At 41.7% G+C, this 15,652-nt stretch overlaps 6 protein-coding genes across 35 annotated transcripts in view; all 6 read left to right on the top strand.

Moving 5' to 3' along the window:
• Window positions 1–442, top strand: part of LOC146979800 (protocadherin gamma-A7-like) — a 3,198-nt gene extending 2,756 nt beyond the window's left edge. The window contains exon 3 of the mRNA XM_085788835.1: window positions 435–442. Coding sequence (XP_085644961.1) covers window positions 435–442 — 8 coding nt within the window. The remainder of the gene's footprint in view (window positions 1–434) is intronic.
• The window catches only part of LOC146979773 (protocadherin gamma-C5-like), a 298,812-nt gene that overhangs the window by 166,586 nt on the left and 116,574 nt on the right, over window positions 1–15,652 (top strand). The window lies entirely within an intron of this gene.
• Window positions 1,426–3,828, top strand: LOC146979799 (protocadherin gamma-A2-like). The gene has a single exon (XM_085788833.1). It carries the CDS (start codon window positions 1,426–1,428, stop codon window positions 3,826–3,828), a length of 2,403 nt encoding a protein of 800 aa, XP_085644959.1.
• Window positions 3,323–7,414, top strand: LOC146979798 (protocadherin beta-16-like). Its single transcript, XM_085788832.1, has one exon. It carries the CDS (start codon window positions 4,988–4,990, stop codon window positions 7,412–7,414), a length of 2,427 nt encoding a protein of 808 aa, XP_085644958.1. The 5' UTR covers window positions 3,323–4,987.
• LOC146979797 (protocadherin gamma-A5-like) lies at window positions 8,024–10,950 on the top strand. The gene has a single exon (XM_085789859.1). It carries the CDS (start codon window positions 8,536–8,538, stop codon window positions 10,948–10,950), a length of 2,415 nt encoding a protein of 804 aa, XP_085645985.1. The 5' UTR covers window positions 8,024–8,535.
• Window positions 12,144–14,932, top strand: LOC146979796 (protocadherin beta-16-like). Its single transcript, XM_085789857.1, has one exon. The coding sequence runs from the start codon at window positions 12,144–12,146 to the stop codon at window positions 14,565–14,567; it is 2,424 nt and encodes an 807-aa protein (XP_085645983.1). The 3' UTR covers window positions 14,568–14,932.

Here is a 15,652-nt window from a genome sequence, read left to right as displayed (position 1 = left end):
CTCTAGAGGTTGGTCAACTAGTTTAGAGAGTTCTTCATAACACTTGTTGTGCTTAATTGCATTATAGTAACACCTTTCACATCATCCCCCGATTTTCAGATCCTTGAAAATGTGGTCTGCAGATTAGTTCTCAATCAATAGCCTGTTATTCTCTGTTTTTAACAAACACACACTGTCTTGACTTTTTGTGTGAAATGACACTGGGAAATCATTTAGAGGCAAGAAACTTCACCTAATTATTAGTTTATCCTTTTTTGCTTTCTGTAATAAGGTGCTATACATGGGAATGTCAAATGAACGAATATTAAAGTGTCTGTCTCTTTCTCTACTTGACTACATAGGCCTAGTTAATTTACAAAGTGAAGAGAGTGTTTTGGATCAGACAGACTGTTTTAACCTTAGAGTGACTCAGCGGTTGTGCCTCTGTTACCCAGAACAGTAGGCTACTCCTTATTTTTCCATCAGTGGTGCATGCTGTTTTAAGGTAAATACTGTTACTAGGTGACAAGTCTGCTGTACATAATAATGTAACCAAGTTAACTTCTCAATCATTGTGGTTTGATCAGGAGTAGGAATGGTTGTAGAATTAAAGCGGAAAATAATCTATTATTTTTAATGTAAATATTTCCTGAAGTTTTCCAGATCTCTTTATAGCGTTGCAGGAGGTGCAGTGTTGGCTGCAGTTTCTGATTTCATTCAGACTGGGTCGTTTCAGGACCATGGACAGCGAATTTAACTGTTGTAGAGGAGACATCAGCAGGGTTGTTTCCATAGTTTGCATATCACCCACCTCCTTTATCATTTATCATGTGATTTCTTATTCTCATTGTTTTGGTACTCTTCGTTTTGTTCGTTCTTTACCCTTAGAGATCCCTTCAGTTCAATTGTATGTTGTATCCATCTTACTGCTTCAAATATCCAGCCTATCAGACCTGATCAATATATTCGGCTACCCTCCACAGTGTGTGTGTTATTTCAGACCTATAATCATACTGAGACGGACTATAAACATCTAGAATTTCAATGTCTGCATAAACCGTTTTGGGGCTGAAATATATTGCTGATATTGATGTATGAGTTTACAGTTAGTTCTTCAAGAATAAAAAGTAAGTCGATGTTGTGCAGTTTTATATTATGGACTCTTAGGGCCGCTGTTGACCAGAGTGTGAGAGGAGGGTTGAAGCAGCACCGCCCATGTAAACTCGTCATAACACTGAGAGACCTCGATGAGAAACGAACGGGCCATCATAGTCGTGGATAATTATTGAAAAGGAAAAGGCAATATTCGGCTGAAAGAGATTTTTCATCGAGTGATTTTTTTTTAAGGTGCGGTCAGTGTGAGGCTGACATTGGATGTCCAGGGTTATCTAGTCTGTGGAATAAAAGGAGACGGTGGAATTCACGGTGAAACAATTGGATAGAACAATGAAACGGCAAGTACTGCTGTTTATCTCTCTCCTTTTCCTCGACCCAGTGCTCGGGCAGGTCAGCTACTCTATTCCGGAGGAGATGGCGAAAGGATCTTTAGTGGGCAATATAGCACAAGATTTGGGTCTAGAAACAAAACGTTTGATATCGGGTAAAGCTAAGATCTATACAAGGAACAGCGACGAATACATCGAGCTGAACAGAGAAAGAGGAGTCCTCCTCGTCAAAGAGAGAATCGACAGAGAGGCGTTGTGTACGGAGACGGCGCTTTGTGCTTTACATTTTCAGATCATTTTAGAGAATCCTATGGAGTTTTATAGTGTCACAGTCCAGATTACTGATATCAATGATAATGCCCCCACCTTTGAAAAAAGTGAAATGAAATTCAAAATCAGCGAGTCAGCGATTACTGGAGTAAAATTCGTGCTAGAAAGGGCTGTTGATCTTGATGTTGGAAATAACGGTGTACAGAGGTACGAATTGAAACCAACAGATAATTTTGTTCTAAAACTGCACAATAACGCTGATGGAAACAAAAATGTTGAGATGGTGCTACAGAAACCTTTAGACAGAGAGAAACAGGAGCAGATTTCTCTCGTGTTAACGGCTGTAGATGGAGGAGAGCCGCAGATGTCAGGAACAATGCTGATTCTTATTACAGTTTTAGACGCTAATGATAATGCACCTGTTTTTACACAGTCCACATACAAAGCTACAGTCACTGAGAATTCACCTAAAGGCACAGTGGTAGCTACTGTTACAGCCTCAGATGCAGATAAAGGCTCTAATGGTAAAATAACATATTCAATCACGAATGCTTTAGGAAATATGAGGAAAATGTTTGCGGTAAACGAAGAAAATGGCGAAGTTTCATTAATTGGCCATATAGACTTCGAAAAATCAAGACATTTCCAAATAAATTTACTCGCCAGTGACGAAGGAGGACTCACAGATTCTTGTAAATTAATTGTGGATGTACAAGATGTAAATGACAACAAACCTGAAATTAACATCATGTCAAAGTCAAATGTGATATCAGAAGACGCCAAAATCGATACGGTCGTTACAATGATAAACATCGAGGATTTTGATTCAGGAGAAAATGGAAAAGTGCAATGTTTTATAAGCGAAAATATGCCCTTCGTTTTAAAAACAACATCAAATAATTTCTATAGCCTGGTGACGGACAATGAATTAGACAGGGAGAGAGACTCTGAGTATAATATAACAGTGACCTGCTCTGATGAGGGAGTACCCTCCCTCTCCAGCAGCGTCACTCTCACCTTACAGATCTCTGACGTCAATGACAACGCGCCTGTCTTTGAGAGGAGCTCATATGAGGCCTACATTGTAGAAAACAACACACCAGGTCTCTCTATATTCACAGTGAAAGCCAGAGACGCTGACTGGAACCAGAATGCCCGTGTTTCTTACATACTGGAGGACTCCTCTGTTAACGGAGTGCCAGTCTCCTCATATGTGTCCGTCAGTGCTGATAGTGGAGTCATCCATGCAGTGCGCTCTTTTGACTACGAGCAGATCAAAGATTTCCACTTCCGCGTCAAAGCTCAGGATGGAGGCTCTCCTCCACTCAGTAGTAACGTGACTGTGAAAATACTGATCCAGGACCAGAACGACAACCCTCCTCAGGTTCTCTACCCAGTCCAGACTGGTGGCTCTCTGGTGGCTGAAATGGTTCCTCGTTCAGCAGATGTGGGCTATCTGGTGACTAAAGTGGTGGCTGTTGATGTGGACTCTGGACAAAACGCCTGGCTCTCCTATAAACTGCAGAAAGCCACAGACAGGGCGCTGTTTGAAGTGGGCTTACAGAATGGAGAAATAAGAACTATCCGCCAGGTCACTGATAAAGATGCAGTCAAACAGAGACTGACTGTTATAGTGGAGGACAACGGACAGCCCTCTCGTTCAGCTACAGTCATTGTTAACGTGGCGGTGGCGGACAGCTTCCCTGAAGTGCTGTCGGAGTTCACTGACTTTCCCCACGACAAGGAGTACAATGACAACCTGACTTTTTACTTAGTGTTGGCTCTGGCTGTAGTTTCCTTCCTCTTCATCACGTGTTTAGTGGTGATTATATCAGTGAAAATCTACAGATGGAGACAGTCTCGCATCCTGTATCACTCCAATCTCCCTGTGATTCCATATTATCCACCACGTTACTCAGACACTTTGGGGACAGGGACTCTCCAGCACGTGTACAATTACGAGGTGTGCAGGACGACTGACTCCAGAAAGAGTGACTGTAAGTTCGGCAGAGCTGGTAGTCAGAACGTGCTGATAATGGACCCCAGCTCTACAGGGACGATGCAGCGGATACAGAATGAAAAGAGCATCCTGGATGAACCAGACTCTCCCCTAGAGGTTAGTCAAATAGTTTAACTTCGTCTCCGTGCCTTCGAATCTTTCAGTGTTAAATTGCATTTATAGTGAAGTGTTGCAGGCAGTCCCACCATTTCAGAACCATGGACAGTGCCCCATGACCCGCTTCTCAGTGAATAACCTTTTATATTTTTAAGTTTTGAAGTTTTCTGTGACTTGGTTGTATTTCACGGTAAAGTGGACTCATTAATAATTCAGAGTTTAGACCAAATTTGCATTTTGTAAAGATTTATTTAATAGAAAACATTTTGTATTTGTCTTTAGTAAAAAGTGAAGTTAAGGAATTTCATGAAATTGCTGTATGTGTGATAGTCTGTACCTATTTTCAGAAGGTTTTTCATTATTATCTTTTCCTTCATAACAGCCCTAATAGATAAAAAGAAAATAATCTCTTCTGCTTTGCAACTTGATCTCAATATTGAACTGAATATTAATCGTATGGTTTCAGTTTTAGGATAACTGTACATTTTCGATGCTGACATGCTTACTTCGCTTGAAACCACATTTAATTGTTTTGTGACCAGTTCAAAATTCTTTCGTCATTGCAGTAACTCGGACAGTGACATTATCTGACTGTTTATATGTCACTATTGTTATGTTATCATTAACCAAGTTTTTAGCTGTTTTTTTCTCGTTATTTGCTTATTTATTTTAAACACCTTTCTTTTAAACTTTCAGTCAGACATGACTCTTCTGCTTGTTGAACTTCCATTGTGTTTGAAGACTTAAACAAAAGGAAGTAGATAGAACCACAGTCTGTCTTGAATTGGCAGCTCAGCTTTTACGAAGAGGACAGTTTGTCTTGCATGGCTCTTGTTGCCTTTTATATTAGACTCACAGCAGTTATGTGTCTTCTGGGTAGATACAATCATGCTGGTTCTCTGCAGTTTTGCAGTTTGAACTCTTAGGGCCGCTGTTGACCAGGATGTTGATAACTGAAAGCAGGGTTGTAGCAGCACCTCCCATGTAACGTCGACATAATGAAGAGGGACAACGACGGGAAAGACCGATCATTCTGAATCTGTAGAATATCTAATACCAGAGACGACGACTACTGAGACGATTTGTTTCCAGTGGATCGATTACGGATTTGAAAACTGATACCTGACACTGCAGTGGACTGAGTTAAAGGGATATACCGTTGGACTGCAGATCACCGATGAAAATGCACGCGGACAGAACAATGAAAGGACAGGCGTTGTTGTTTTTCTCTCTGCTTTCCCTCGGCTCCGTTACCGGACAGGTCAGCTACACAGTACCAGAGGAGATGACCAAAGGGTCTTTAGTCGGTAATATAGCGCAGGATTTAGGCTTAGAAACCAGACGTTTGATGTCTGGTAAAGCTCGAATTTATTCCCGAGACAGCGGCGACTACATCGAACTGAATAGAGACAGAGGAGTCCTCCTTGTTAAAGAGAGAATCGACAGAGAGGCGCTGTGCAAACAAACTACGCCGTGTGCTTTACATTTTCAGATTATTTTAGAAAATCCCATGGAATTTTATAGTGTCACAGTCCAGATTACTGATATCAATGATAATGTCCCGACCTTTAAGAAAAGTGAAATCAGTTTCAAAATTAGTGAGTCAGCCATCTTGGGGTCTAAATTTGTGCTAGAAAGGGCTGTCGATCTTGATGTTGGAAATAACGGTGTTCAGAGGTACGAATTGAAACCAACAGATAATTTTGTTCTGAATGTGCACAGTAACGCTGATGGCAATAAAAATGTTGAGATGGTGCTACAGAAACCTTTAGACAGAGAGAAACAGGAGCAGATCTCTCTCGTGTTAACGGCTGTAGATGGAGGAGAGCCGCAGATGTCAGGAACAATGCTCATTGTTATTACAGTCTTAGACGTCAATGATAATGCTCCTGTTTTTACACAGTCCACATACAAAGCTACAGTTACTGAGAATTCACCTAAAGGCACAGTTGTAGCTACTGTTACAGCCTCAGATGCAGATCAGGGATCTAACAGTAAAATAACGTATTCAATCACGAATTCAATTGATGATGACAGGAAAGTATTTGAAGTAAATATGGAAAATGGTGAAGTTATTTTAGTTGGAAACATTGATTTTGAGGAGTCCAGAAATTATCAGCTAAATTTACTCGCGAGTGACGAAGGAGGACTCACAGATTCCTGCAAATTAAGTGTAGATGTACAAGACGTAAATGACAATAAACCTGAGATCAATATAATGTCAAAGTCAAATGTGATATCAGAAGACGCCAAACTCAATACGGTCGTTACGATGATAAATATCGAGGATAAAGATTCTGGAGATAACGGTGAAGTGCAGTGTTTTATCAGCGACAGTATGCCTTTCACTTTAAGAACATCAACCACTAATTTCTATAGTTTAGTTACCGACAGTGATTTAGACAGAGAGAGAGCCTCTGAGTATAATATAACAGTGACCTGCTCTGATGAGGGAGTACCCTCCCTCTCCAGCAGCGTCACTCTCACCTTACAGATCTCTGACGTCAATGACAACGCGCCTGTCTTTGAGAGGAGCTCATATGAGGCCTACATTGTAGAAAACAACACACCAGGTCTCTCTATATTCACAGTGAAAGCCAGAGACGCTGACTGGAACCAGAATGCCCGTGTTTCTTACATACTGGAGGACTCCTCTGTTAACGGAGTGCCAGTCTCCTCATATGTGTCCGTCAGTGCTGATAGTGGAGTCATCCATGCAGTGCGCTCTTTTGACTACGAGCAGATCAAAGACTTCCACTTCCGCGTCAAAGCTCAGGATGGAGGCTCTCCTCCACTCAGTAGTAACGTGACTGTGAAAATACTGATCCAGGACCAGAACGACAACCCTCCTCAGGTTCTCTACCCAGTCCAGACTGGTGGCTCTCTGGTGGCTGAAATGGTGCCTCGTTCAGCAGATGTGGGCTATCTGGTGACTAAAGTGGTGGCTGTTGATGTGGACTCTGGACAAAATGCCTGGCTCTCCTATAAACTGCAGAAAGCCACAGACAGGGCGCTGTTTGAAGTGGGCTTACAGAATGGAGAAATAAGAACTATCCGCCAGGTCACTGATAAAGATGCAGTCAAACAGAGACTGACTGTTATAGTGGAGGACAACGGACAGCCCTCTCGTTCAGCTACAGTCATTGTTAACGTGGCGGTGGCGGACAGCTTCCCTGAAGTGCTGTCGGAGTTCACTGACTTTCCCCACGACAAGGAGTACAATGACAACCTGACTTTTTACTTAGTGTTGGCTCTGGCTGTAGTTTCCTTCCTCTTCATCACGTGTTTAGTGGTGATTATATCAGTGAAAATCTACAGATGGAGACAGTCTCGCATCATGTATCACTCCAATCTCCCTGTGATTCCATATTATCCACCACGTTACTCAGACACTTTGGGGACAGGGACTCTCCAGCACGTGTACAATTACGAGGTGTGCAGGACCACTGACTCCAGAAAGAGTGACTGTAAGTTCGGCAGAGCTGGTAGTCAGAACGTGCTGATAATGGACCCCAGCTCTACAGGGACGATGCAGCGGATACAGAATGAAAAGAGCATCCTGGATGAACCAGACTCTCCTCTAGAGGTTAGTCAAATAGTTTAACTTCGTCTCCGTGCCTTCGAATCTTTCAGTGTTAAATTGCATTTATAGTGAAGTGTTGCAGGCAGTCCCACCATTTCAGAACCATGGACAGTGCCCCATGACCCGCTTCTCAGTGAATAACCTTGTGTAATTTGTAACATGAAGCTTTTTGGGGCTTGGTTGTATTTCACGGTAAAGCGGACTGGTGACTTATTTAATAGAAAACATTTTGTATTTGTCTTTAGCAAAAGGTGAAGTTCAGGAATTTTAAATACCGAAATTGTTGAGTGTATTTGTGATAGCCTGTACCTATTTTCAGAAGGTTTTTCAATATTGTCTTTTCCTAACAGCCCTGCGTAGAGAGAATAATCTGTCCTTGTTTTGCAACTTGGTGTCAATATTGAACTGAATATTAATATTATGGTTTTAAAATAACTGTACATTTTCGATGCTGACATGCTTACTTCGCATGAAACCACATTTAATGATTTTGTGACCAGTTCAAAGTTCTTTCGTCATTTCAGTACATCGGACAGTGACATTTCTGGCCGTTGTTTCTTTCCATGTCACTATTGTTATATTGTTATTAACCAAGTTTTCGAGCTGCCTTTTCTCGTTATTTGCTTATTCATTTTAAACACATTTCCTTTTAAACTTTCAGTCAGACATGATTCTTCTGCTTGTAGAAATTCCATTGTGTTTGAAGACTTAAACAAAAGGAAGTAGATGGAACCACAGTCTGTCTTGAATTGGCAAATCAGCTTTGACGAAGATGATAGTTTGTCTTGTATGGCTCTTGTTGCCTTTTATATTAGACCCACAGCAGTTATGTGTCTTCTGGGTAGATACAATCATGCTGGTTCTCTGCAGTTTTGCAGTTTGAACTCTTAGGGCCGCTGTTGACCAGGATGTTGATAACTGAAAGTAGGGTTGTAGCAGCACCTCCCATGTAACGTCGACATAATGAAGAGGGACAACGACGGGAAAGACCGATCATTCTGAATTCGTAGAATATCTAATACCAGAGACGACGACTACTGAGACGATTTGTTTCCAGTGGGTGGATTACGGATTTAAAATCTGATACCTGACACTGCAGTGGACTGAGTTAAAGGGATATACCGTTGGACTGCAGATCACCGATGAAAATACACGCGAACAGAACAATGAAAGGACAGGCGTTGTTGTTTTTGTCTCTGCTTTCCCTCGGCTCCGTTACCGGACAGGTCAGCTACACAGTACCAGAGGAGATGACCAAAGGATCTTTAGTCGGTAATATAGCGCAGGATTTAGGCTTAGAAACCAGACGTTTGATATCTGGTAAAGCTCGAATTTATTCACGAGACAGCGGCGACTACATCGAACTGAATAGAGACAGAGGAGTCCTCCTTGTTAAAGAGAGAATCGACAGAGAGGCGCTGTGCAAACAAACTACGCCGTGTGCTTTACATTTTCAGATTATTTTAGAAAATCCTATGGAGTTTTACTCGGTTACAGTCCAGATTACTGACATCAATGACAACGCTCCGACCTTTGATGAAGGCCAAATCGAATTCAAAATCAGCGAGTCAGCAATCACCGGGGCAAAATTTGTGCTAGAAAGGGCTGTCGATCTTGATGTTGGAATAAACGATCTTCATAGATACGAATTGAAACCAACAGATAATTTTGTTCTGAAAGTGCACAGTAACGCCGATGGCAAAAAAAATGTTGAGATGGTGCTACAGAAACCTTTAGACAGAGAGAAACAGGAGCAGATTTCTCTCGTGTTAACGGCTGTAGATGGAGGAGAGCCGCAGATGTCAGGAACAATGCTGATTCTTATTACAGTTTTAGACGCTAATGATAATGCTCCTGTTTTTACACAGTCCACATACAAAGCTACAGTTACTGAGAATTCACCTAAAGGCACAGTTGTAGCTACTGTTACAGCCTCAGATGCAGATCAGGGATCTAACAGTAAAATAACATATTCAATCACGAATAGAGATGATGTCAGGAAAATATTTAAAATAAACAAGGACAATGGTGAAGTTACTTTAGTTGCAAATACTGACTTTGAGGAATCACGAGGTTTTGAAATAAATGTACTCGCTACTGATGAAGGAGGACTCACTGATTCTTGCAAATTAATTGTGGATGTACAAGACATAAATGACAACAAACCTGAAATTAATATTATGTCAAAGTCAAATGTGATATCAGAAGACGCCAAACTCAATACGGTCGTTACAATGATAAACATCGAGGATCTTGATTCAGGAGAAAATGGAAAAGTGCAATGTTTTATCAGCGAAAATATGCCCTTCGTTTTAAAAACAACATCAAATAATTTCTATAGCCTGGTGACGGACAGAGATTTAGACAGAGAGAGAGACTCTGAGTATAATATAACAGTGACCTGCTCTGATGAGGGAGTACCCTCCCTCTCCAGCAGCGTCACTCTCACCTTACAGATCTCTGACGTCAATGACAACGCGCCTGTCTTTGAGAGGAGCTCATATGAGGCCTACATTGTAGAAAACAACACACCAGGTCTCTCTATATTCACAGTGAAAGCCAGAGACGCTGACTGGAACCAGAATGCCCGTGTTTCTTACATACTGGAGGACTCCTCTGTTAACGGAGTGCCAGTCTCCTCATATGTGTCCGTCAGTGCTGATAGTGGAGTCATCCATGCAGTGCGCTCTTTTGACTACGAGCAGATCAAAGACTTCCACTTCCGCGTCAAAGCTCAGGATGGAGGCTCTCCTCCACTCAGTAGTAACGTGACAGTAAAAATACTGATCCAGGACCAGAACGACAACCCTCCTCAGGTTCTCTACCCAGTCCAGACTGGTGGCTCTCTGGTGGCTGAAATGGTGCCTCGTTCAGCAGATGTGGGCTATCTGGTGACTAAAGTGGTGGCTGTTGATGTGGACTCTGGACAAAATGCCTGGCTCTCCTATAAACTGCAGAAAGCCACAGACAGGGCGCTGTTTGAAGTGGGCTTACAGAATGGAGAAATAAGAACTATCCGCCAAGTCACTGATAAAGATGCAGTCAAACAGAGACTGACTGTTATAGTGGAGGACAACGGACAGCCCTCTCGTTCAGCTACAGTCATTGTTAACGTGGCGGTGGCGGACAGCTTCCCTGAAGTGCTGTCGGAGTTCACTGACTTTCCCCACGACAAGGAGTACAATGACAACCTGACTTTTTACTTAGTGTTGGCTCTGGCTGTAGTTTCCTTCCTCTTCATCACGTGTTTAGTGGTGATTATATCAGTGAAAATCTACAGATGGAGACAGTCTCGCATCCTGTATCACTCCAGTCTCCCTGTGATTCCATATTATCCACCACGTTACTCAGACACTTTGGGGACAGGGACTCTCCAGCACGTGTACAATTACGAGGTGTGCAGGACGACTGACTCCAGAAAGAGTGACTGTAAGTTCGGCAGAGCTGGTAGTCAGAACGTGCTGATAATGGACCCCAGCTCTACAGGGACGATGCAGCGGATACAGAATGAAAAGAGCATCCTGGATGAACCAGACTCTCCTCTGGAGGTTAGTTAAATGGTTTATCTTCGTCTCCATGCCTTCGAGTCTTTCAGTGTTAAATTGCATTTACTATCTAGTGAAGTGTTGCAGGCAGTTCCACCATTTCAGAACCATGGACAGTGCCCCATGACCCGTTTCTCAGTGAATAACCTTTTCTATTTTTAGCATGAAGTTTTCTGTGACTTGGTTGTATTTCACGGTAAAGTGGACTCATTAATTATTCAGAGTTTAGACCAAATTTGCATTTTGTAAAGATTTATTTAATAGAAAACATTTTGTATTTGTCTTTAGCAAACAGTGAAGTTAAGGAATTTCATGAAATTGCTGTATGTGAGATAGTCAGTACCTATTTTCAGAAGGTTTTTCATTATTATCTTTTCCTTCGTAACAGCCCTAATAGATAAAAAGATAATAATCTCTTCTGCTTTGCAACTTGATCTCAATATTGATCTGAATAATCGTATGGTTTCAGTTTTAGGTTAACTGTACATTTTCGATGCTGACATGCTTACTTCGCTTGAAACCACATTTAATGGTTTTGTGACCAGTTCAAAATTCTTTCGTCATTTCAGTACATCGGACAGTGACATTTTCTGACTGTTTATATGTCACTATTGTTATGTTATCATTAACCAAGTTTTCTAGCTGTTTTTTTTCTCGTTATTTTCTTATTTATTTTAAACACCTTTCTTTTAAACTTTCATTCAGACATGACTCTTCTGCTTGTTGAAATTTCATTGTGTTTGAAGACTTAAACAAAAGGAAGTAGATGAACCACAGTCTGTCTTGAATTGGCAGCTCAGCTTTTACGAAGAGGATAGTTTGTCTTGTATGGCTCTTGTTACATTTTATATTAGACCCACAGCAGTTATGTGTCTTCTGGGCAGATACCTTCATGCTGGTTCTCTGTAGTTTTGCAGTTTGAACTCTTAGGGCCGCTGTTGGCCAGGATGTTGATAACTGAAAGTAGGGTTGTAGCAGCACCTCCCATGTTACGTCGACATAATGAAGAGGGACAACGACGGGAAAGACCGATCATTCTGAATCTGTAGAATATCTGATACCAGAGACGACGACTACTGAGGCGTTTTGATTCCAGTGGGTGAATAGCGGATTTAAAAACTGATACCTGACACTGCAGTGGACTGAGTTAAAGGGATATACCGTTGGACTGCAGATCACCGATGAAAATACACGAGGACAGAACAATGAAGGGACAGGCGTTGTTGTTTTTCTCTCTGCTTTACCTCGGCTCCGTTACCGGACAGGTCAGCTACACAGTACCAGAGGAGATGACCAAAGGATCTTTAGTCGGTAATATAGCGCAGGATTTAGGCTTAGAAACCAGACGTTTGATGTCTGGCAAAGCTCGAATTTATTCACGAGACAGCGGCGACTACATCGAACTGAATAGAGACAGAGGAGTCCTCCTTGTTAAAGAGAGAATCGACAGAGAGGCGCTGTGCAAACAAACTACGCCGTGTGCTTTACATTTTCAGATTATTTTAGAAAATCCTATGGAGTTTTACTCGGTTACAGTCCAAATTACTGACATCAATGACAACGCTCCGACATTTGATGAAGGCCAAATCGAATTCAAAATGAGTGAATTGGCTGTAACCGGGGCAAAATTTGTGCTAGAAAGGGCTGTCGATCTTGATGTAGGAATCAATGATCTTCAAAGATACGAATTGAAACCAACAGATAATTTTGTTCTGAAAGTGCACAGTAACGCTGATGGCAAAAAAAATGTTGAGATGGTGCTACAGAAACCTTTAGACAGAGAGAAACAGGAGCAGATTTCTCTCGTGTTAACGGCTGTAGATGGAGGAGAGCCGCAGATGTCAGGAACAATGCTGATTCTTATTACAGTGTTAGACGTCAACGATAATGCACCTGTTTTTACTCAGTCCACATACAAAGCTACAGTTACTGAGAATTCACCTAAAGGCACAGTTGTAGCTACTGTTACAGCCTCAGATGCAGATCAGGGATCTAACAGTAAAATAACATATTCAATCACAAATCGAGATGATGTCAGGAAAATATTTAAAATAAACAAGGACAATGGTGAAGTTACTTTAGTTGCAAATATTGACTTTGAGGAATCACGAGGTTTTGAAATAAATGTACTCGCTACTGATGAAGGAGGACTCACTGATTCTTGCAAATTAATTGTCGATGTACAAGATGTAAATGACAACAAACCTGAAATTAACATCATGTCAAAGTCAAATGTGATATCAGAAGACGCCAAACTCAATACGGTCGTTACAATGATAAACATCGAGGATCTTGATTCAGGAGAAAATGGAAAAGTGCAATGTTTTATAAGCGAAAATATGCCTTTCGTTTTAAAAACAACATCAAATAATTTCTACAGTTTAGTGACAGACAGTGATTTAGACAGAGAGAGATCATCTGAGTACAATATAACAGTGACCTGCTCTGATGAGGGAGTACCCTCCCTCTCCAGCAGCGTCACTCTCACCTTACAGATCTCTGACGTCAATGACAACGCGCCTGTCTTTGAGAGGAGCTCATATGAGGCCTACATTGTAGAAAACAACACACCAGGTCTCTCTATATTCACAGTGAAAGCCAGAGACGCTGACTGGAACCAGAATGCCCGTGTTTCTTACATACTGGAGGACTCCTCTGTTAACGGAGTGCCAGTCTCCTCATATGTGTCCGTCAGTGCTGATAGTGGAGTCATCCATGCAGTGCGCTCTTTTGACTACGAGCAGATCAAAGACTTCCACTTCCGCGTCAAAGCTCAGGATGGAGGCTCTCCTCCACTCAGTAGTAACGTGACTGTGAAAATACTGATCCAGGACCAGAACGACAACCCTCCTCAGGTTCTCTACCCAGTCCAGACTGGTGGCTCTCTGGTGGCTGAAATGGTGCCTCGTTCAGCAGATGTGGGCTATCTGGTGACTAAAGTGGTGGCTGTTGATGTGGACTCTGGACAAAACGCCTGGCTCTCCTATAAACTGCAGAAAGCCACAGACAGGGCGCTGTTTGAAGTGGGCTTACAGAATGGAGAAATAAGAACTATCCGCCAGGTCACTGATAAAGATGCAGTCAAACAAAGACTGACTGTTATAGTGGAGGACAACGGACAGCCCTCTCGTTCAGCTACAGTCATTGTTAACGTGGCGGTGGCGGACAGCTTCCCTGAAGTGCTGTCGGAGTTCACTGACTTTCCCCACGACAAGGAGTACAATGACAACCTGACTTTTTACTTAGTGTTGGCTCTGGCTGTAGTTTCCTTCCTCTTCATCACGTGTTTAGTGGTGATTATATCAGTGAAAATCTACAGATGGAGACAGTCTCGCATCCTGTATCACTCCAATCTCCCTGTGATTCCATATTATCCTCCACGTTACTCAGACACTTTGGGGACAGGGACTCTCCAGCACGTGTACAATTACGAGGTGTGCAGGACCACTGACTCCAGAAAGAGTGACTGTAAGTTCGGCAGAGCTGGTAGTCAGAACGTGCTGATAATGGACCCCAGCTCTACAGGGACGATGCAGCGGATACAGAATGAAAAGAGCATCCTGGATGAACCAGACTCTCCTCTAGAGGTTAGACTGCTTCATAACATTTGTACCAAGTATTACCAATGATACTATTTTTAAAATTTCTGAAAGTCACACATGTTAGTGAAATAATACGGCGCAAGCTTATTTCAATGGAGTCTGCCTCCTCTCTTCTTTTCGTATCCTTTACTTTGCAGGCCCATTATCTTTATTTACCTATTTTGTTTTTTTGTTCATCAATGCTCCATTATTGATGTCAACGTCCTTGCCGAAGTTAACAATTTAACCAGATTTAGATTCTAGATAATTAATTGATATATTGGTTTCAGCCATTTGTTTTGGAGGTGGATAAACCCATCTCTTACATAGATCTACTTATCCTGGATTGTATATGAACGCTGAGTTGATTATTTCAGCAACCCCCTGCCCATACGTCAACATTACTCTTACATTTTGTCACTTTCTAATCTTTCTGAACATACATTTACAATTTCAGTGCATTAACGTGGTTAATAATGATTATTATCAAGGACAGCATTAATATATTTGTGCTAATCATTCAAACAAAAGGTATTAAATACGCAACTGTGTAGATATTTTTGTGAGGGGACTTGTGTGGGGCAAGCATGTCAAGGATTGGTCATAATTTGTCAATTTCAGAACTCTGGACAGCGACTTTAACACACACCTGCAATTTTAGGCAACTTGCCTTATTCACTAAATGTTATTAAAACGTTTGGTGCTGTTTTACTTTTGCAAGTGGTGCATATACAGCGTTTTAACGTGACTGAGGAAGTGACTGTAAAAACATTTAGGTTCAGGTATAAGTTCAAGTAACTTCTCATCATTTTTGTTCATATTCAGATATTTTTCATGAAAGGTTCTCTGTACAGAAACTCCTTTGGTGGATTTTTGCAGTTTTATAGTATGGACTCTGAGGGCCGCTGTTGACCAGAGTGCCGAAAGCTGTCTGAAGGGTTGTAGCAGCACCTCCCATGTAACGTCGACATAATAAAGAACGAGCACGACGGAAAAAAGGCGACATTCGACTCATTCAAAATATTGGAAAACACCGTGAGACTTTCCCTTTCTCTCATGTGGATTCTAATGGCGTATCTGCACTTTTGATATTGGAGTCGATATTCATGGCGTGTAAATACATTCAACCTATT

Source organism: Trachurus japonicus, chromosome 10 (genome assembly GCF_045865225.1).
Source record: "Trachurus japonicus isolate A0001 chromosome 10, Traja_1.0".
In the NCBI taxonomy this organism is placed as follows: domain Eukaryota; kingdom Metazoa; phylum Chordata; class Actinopteri; order Carangiformes; family Carangidae; genus Trachurus; species Trachurus japonicus.
The sequence above is the reverse complement of the archived record's forward strand: the minus strand, read 5'-3'. Positions and strand labels throughout refer to the sequence as shown.

Excerpts from the sequence above, each read along its gene's own strand:
- LOC146979799 (XM_085788833.1), top strand. The coding sequence starts at position 1,426 with ATGAAACGGCAAGTACTGCTGTTTATCTCTCTCCTTTTCCTCGACCCA.
- LOC146979798 (XM_085788832.1), top strand. The coding sequence starts at position 4,988 with ATGAAAATGCACGCGGACAGAACAATGAAAGGACAGGCGTTGTTGTTT.
- LOC146979797 (XM_085789859.1), top strand. The coding sequence starts at position 8,536 with ATGAAAATACACGCGAACAGAACAATGAAAGGACAGGCGTTGTTGTTT.
- LOC146979796 (XM_085789857.1), top strand. The coding sequence starts at position 12,144 with ATGAAGGGACAGGCGTTGTTGTTTTTCTCTCTGCTTTACCTCGGCTCC.